At 42.9% G+C, this 5,769-nt stretch overlaps 1 protein-coding gene across 1 annotated transcript in view; it reads left to right on the top strand.

Annotated features, from left to right (window-relative positions):
- Positions 1-4,853, top strand: part of LOC109922434 (histone deacetylase complex subunit SAP130) — a gene marked incomplete at its 5' end in the record, with an annotated part of 21,956 nt that extends 17,103 nt beyond the window's left edge. The window contains one exon of the mRNA XM_048593490.1: positions 4,644-4,853. Coding sequence (XP_048449447.1) covers positions 4,644-4,838 — 195 coding nt within the window. The remainder of the gene's footprint in view (positions 1-4,643) is intronic.
- Between the last annotated feature and the right edge of the window lie 916 nt (positions 4,854-5,769).

Genomic DNA, 5,769 nt, shown 5'->3' with positions numbered 1-5,769 from the left:
GAGAGACCTAGGGGTTCACGTACATAATTCTTTTGAAATTTGTGTCATAGGTAGACAGGGTGGTTAAGGCGGTGTTTAGCACACTTGCCTTCATTGCTCAGATCTTTGGCTATAGGAGTTAGGACATCATGTTGAGGTTGTACAGGGTGTTGGTGAGGCCTCTTCTGGAGTACTGTGTGCAGTTATGGCCTCCGTCGTAGGAAGGATATTATTAAACTGGAGAGGGCTCAGAAAATATTTACCAGAATGTTGCTGGGAATGGAAGGTTTGAGATATAAAAATAGACTGGAAAGACTGGGACTTTTTTCACTGGAGCATAGGTGGTTGCTCTTGCTTTCTCTCCGAACTGAGTGGTGCATTGTTTCAGCTCATTTTTGGTTTCTCCCCACACCAGATTCCTACGCTGGTAAAGTACAGATCTTACCATGTGCTGATTTGAGCACCACCTAGACTCCCAATGCCCTTGCTTTGATCTTTTATCTTTCTCTTGTTTCTTTCCTATATCGCTTCATACCACTTCTAACATTCATCCTGTTCAGGAGAACCATCTGCTGCTCCCTTTTACTGTTGCTGACATCCCAGTTTCCCCTCCATTATATGTTGGCATTGGGATCTTTCCTGCCCTTGCTAAACTGGTATGGTTACCTTGCTCTTCAAAGATATATCTCTCTATCTTTGCAACCTATTGCTTTACTCCCGCTTCTTCTACTTGTCTCCAAAATTTCCAAGAGTGTCATGTCACAAATTTCCTGCATGTTTTCCCACAGTTTTGTTTGACTCTTCCTTTCTAGTTGGGATTTTTATCCTTTCAAACAGCCCTGAAGGCATTAGGGTATTGTGCAGGGTTAGCAGGATGTTGGCAGGGATAAGAGATCTCCTGTGAGGACAGTTTGGGAAGTTAGCTTTCTCTCAGCTTTCAGGAGAAAAATGTCTAAGTGGTCTCTCAATAGAGGTTTTCATGGTGAGGTTCTTCCAAAGTAGAGAGAGAAAAATTATTCCCTCTGCCAGTTTGCTCGCTAGGCAGGGATCAGAGCTTTGGTTAAAGATCCAGAAGGGACATTAGAATTTTTTTAAAATGACTTTTGTGGTTCTGAAACATTGTACTAAAAGATGGTGTGGTCTGATTGCACATTGATTTGTAAAATTGAGTTGAACCGTGAAGTAAAGTGAATATGAATATTTCAAATTGAAGACAGTGAGGAACTTGTAGAGTTGTGGAGGAAAGAAAAATGATGTGGGCTTGACAACTGCACTTTTGAAAAGCCACCACAGGCCTGACATGGTCTTGCATGCTGCAAGTTTACGATTCTAGTTAGTCTTAAATAGCGTCCTCTGTGACTGCAACCATGATGTATAATTTCCTGAACCTCTCTGCAACCTTTGACCTGGTCGACCACATCATTGTCCACCAAAATCATCTTCAGTTCAGTTGCATTGAGATGTATTCAAATCATGGTGAAGGCATTTCCAGCAGCATCATCTCTTCCCACCCTGATATTTTTAATTTTTTATATTATCAACTTTCCCTTTGCCCATCTACATCCTACCCCTACTGGAGTCAGACTCTGCTTGTATGCTGTTAACACCCTATTCTACCATTCACTAGCTCTTCAGTGTTGTTAGACTGCAATATCAGGCGTGAGCCTTGGTTTTCTTTAGTTATAGGGTCATAGAGTCAACAGCATAGAAACAGGTCCTTTTGGCTCACCATATCTATGTTGACCAACAACACCAAACTACTTTAATCCCATTTAACTGCACTTGGTCCATAGCCTATTATGTCCTGGCACTTTAAGTGCTTGTCCAGATGATTCTTAAATGTTGCAAGAGTACCTCAGGCAGCACGTTCTATATTTCCATCATCCTCTGGGTGAAAATATCTTTCCTCTGATCCCCTCTAAACCACCTACTCCTCACCTTAATCTTTTACCCTCTGGTTCTAGACACGTCTGCCATGGGAAGGAGATTCTCACGATCTACCCTATCTATGCCTCATAATTTTATATACCTCAATCAGATTCCTCCACACTCTCCTTAGTTCCAGGGAAAACTAACCCAGCCTATCCAGTCTCTCTTTAAAACTAAGACTTTTCATTCCAGGTAACATCCTGATACATCTCTTCAGCACCTTCTCCAGTGCGGTCACATCCTTCTGATAGTGTGGCAACCAGGACTGCACAGTATTCCATCTGTGGCCTAACCAATGTTTTATAAAGTTATAATAAGACCTTGTCCTTGTCTTCTGTCTCGTCTAGACTCGAGTAACCCATTATTCCTCTGACTGCCCACCCTCACGTCCACGCCCTTAAATCTTCAATTTATCTGAAACTCTGCTACATCTGTCCTAATCAGGCTGTGTTTGTCAACACCCTATTGTCGCTGTTCCATTTTGGTTCATGGTTCCTGCACACATACCATGATTTGTCCTTGTGTTTTTCTGTAATCTGCACCAGTCTGACAGAACTTGCCTGCACTCCCCTCAATTCTCCATTTCTCTAAGTCTTCCCTCCGCTGAATCCATCCTTCTTTCAGGCCACCATTGATTTGATTTACTACTGTCACGTGTACTGAGGTGCAGTGAAAAGTGTTGTCTTACATGCTTTACAGGTAGATCGTACCATACAAGTGCATCAGGGTAACAGAACAGACTGTAGGATACAGTGTTACAGCTGTTGAGAAGACGCAGAGAGAAATCAACATTAACATTAGAGGTTCATTCAAAAGTCTGACAGCAGCGTGGAAGAAGCTGTTCTTGAATTTGTTTGAATATGTACACAAACTTTTGTATCCTATTGCCCGACAGAAGAGGGTGGAAGAGCCTATTAGCAGGGTGGGAGGGGTGGGAAGGGTTGCTTTCCCGGGGCAGCGGGAAGTATAGGTGGAGTCGACGGATGGGAGGCTGGTTTCCTTGATGGACTGGGCTGTGTTCACGACTGTCTGTAGTTTCTTGGGTAGTCTTGGGCAGAGCAGTTGCCATACCCTGCTGTGATGCATCCGGATAGGACGCTTTCTGTGGTGCGTTTATAAAAATTTGTAACAGTCTTTGTGGACATGCCAAATTTCCTTAGCCTTTTGCTTTCAACTGTCTAGTCTCCACACTCCAGAACTCCTCCCTAAATTCCTCTGAACATCTGTCTCCTTCTCCTTTCTTCAAACTGATTCTGAAGTTGGTCTCTTGAACAGCCAAGGCAAAGGAGGGTATTTTGTCTAATTGTACCTTTAATGCCCTTTGGGATGTTTTCCTACATTTCCAAAAGGGCTGGACAAGATATTTAATAAGAGCCCATCATGTTGGGGAAAATATGAGCATGGATAGAGGGTTGGCTAACTAATAGAAGATAGGTGGGATCAGGGGCATATTTTTAGGATAATATCCTGTACCTAATAGAGTGCTACAGGGATCAGTGCTGGAGCTGCAATTACTTATATTGTATGTTAATGACTTGGACGAGGAAGTGAATGTGGTATCGGCAAGTTTGTAGATGACATAGAAATAGGTGGGAAGGCTAAAGATGAGGATGACACAGTCTGCAGAGGGATATAGGCAGGTTAAGCAAGTGGGGAAAAACATGGCAAATGTAAGGTAGGAAAATGTGCGGTTATGCTCTTCATCTTGAAGATTAGAGGAGCTGAATATTATTTAAATAAGGGAAAAGACTACTGAAAGCTGCAGCACAGCAGGATCTGGGGGCCCATGTGGAGGAAACAAAAAGCTAGCATCCAAGTTCAGTGAATAATAGTGAAGGCAAATAGAATGTTGCCCCATATTTCAAAGGAAATGAAAATCTGGAAGTCTTGCTAAAACCATACAAGGCACTAGATCACAGCTGGAACACTGAATGGTTTTGGGCCCCTTGCCTAAGGATAGATACATTGGCAGTAGGGGTGGTCCAGAGAAGATTCACTAGGTTGATCCCAGGCACGGGAGGATTTTCTTACGAGAGAGCTTGATAGACTGACCCTGTACATATCAGAGTTCAGAAAAATGAGAGGTGACCTCATTGAAACATGCAAGATTTCTGTGGTCCTTGACAGAATTAATTGCCCTTGTGGAAGACTCTGGGGCCAGAGGGCATAACCTCAGAGAAGGGGGTCACTCATTGAGGGGAAATGAGGAATTTTTTTTTAAGAATAGTGAATGTGGAATTCTTTACTGCAGCGGGCTGTTGAAGCTGGATCATTAAGTGCACTCGGTGCTGAGATGGACAGATTTTTGATTTCCGGCTTATGGGAAAGAGGGGGCGATGCTGTATGACTCTGACTGTATGGAAGAAAAATGGAGTTGAGGATTATCCAATCAGCTTTGAATTGCAGAGCAGACTCAATGGGGCATACGACCTACCTCTGCTCCTACATCTTATGGTTCTATTGAGAGTAGTGTATAACTCTCAGTTGACGACCACTCTTTCAAGGTATGTATTTGAAAAATGGACCCTTGGATTAAGATACCCAAAGTAACTTAGAGTTTACAATGCATTAACAAGAGAAAATTGAAGAGGAAAACCAACTCTTTTATTGCTTACCAGCTGAATATCGTGTTATCCAGGATTTACTTGGTGTGATTAATTAGCAAAATGTTCGATTTTGGACTTCCTCCTTACGTCTTTTTTTTTGTTTCCTCCCTTAAATACGGACTGGCACAGACAAGTTTGGAACATGATGTATACAGCCGCTTGGCTTCATTACAGGAAGGACTGATTCCAAAGAAGAAAGCCGCTGCAGATGATGACATGCATCGAATCAACGAGCTGATCCAGGTATGTGGATGTTTCATACGAGGTGCTTGTCCAGTAGCCTGGAAAATCTGCAAAGGTACCACCTCTGGATTGTTATCATGAGCAGGCTAAATACAGGTCTATATTAGACTTTAAAGTAAAATTTGCTTTCTCTTCAGATAATTGGTATGTGAGTGAGTCAAAGGAGTTAAAACGGTAACTTCCAAACCCACAACAACTTCCATTCAGAGGGAAAAGGACACCAGCTGCAAGGCTCTCTCCAAGCCGCTCACCATCCTGACATGGAAATATATCACCGTTCCTTCACTGTCCCTGTGTCAAAGTCATACAGACATACAGGATAGAAACAGACCCTTTGCTCCAAACAGATCACACTGACAATGTTCCCAAACTAAATTAGTCCTACCTGCCGGCATTGGCCCATATCCCTCCACACCTTGCCTATTCATGAACTTATCCAAATGCCTTATAAACATTGTAACTGTACCTGTACTTGCATCCACCACTTTCTCTGGCAGTCCATTCCACACACGAACTACTTGGCTTTAAAAAAAAAAGTTGTCCCTCATGTCCTTTTTTAAATCTTTCTCCTCTCACCTTAAAAATATGTAGTTTTGAACACCCCCACTCTAGGGAAAAGTCCCTTATCATTCACCTTATCTATGCCCCTCATGATTTTATAAACCTCAATAAGGTCACACCTCAACCGCCTATGCTCCAGTGAAAAAAGGCCCCAGTCTTTCCAGTCGGTTTTCATATCGCTAACCTTCCATTCCCAGCAACATCCTGGCATATCTTTTCTGAGCCCCCTCCAGTTTAATAATGTCCTTCCTACGACAGGGAGGCCATAACTGCACACAGTACTCCAGAAGAGGCCTCACCAAAGCCCTGTACAACCTCAACATGACGTCCTAACTCCTATAGCCAAAGATCTGAGCAATGAAGGCAAGTGTGCTAAACACCGCCTTACCCACCCTGTCTACCTGTGACACAAATTTCAAAAGAATTATGTACGTGAACCCCTAGGTCTCTC

This window comes from Rhincodon typus, unplaced genomic scaffold, assembly GCF_021869965.1.
Source record: "Rhincodon typus isolate 14 unplaced genomic scaffold, sRhiTyp1.1 hic_rhity00002945, whole genome shotgun sequence".
In the NCBI taxonomy this organism is placed as follows: Eukaryota; Metazoa; Chordata; class Chondrichthyes; order Orectolobiformes; family Rhincodontidae; genus Rhincodon; species Rhincodon typus.
Note: the sequence above shows the minus strand (reverse complement) of the source record. Positions and strands in the feature narration are given on the sequence as shown.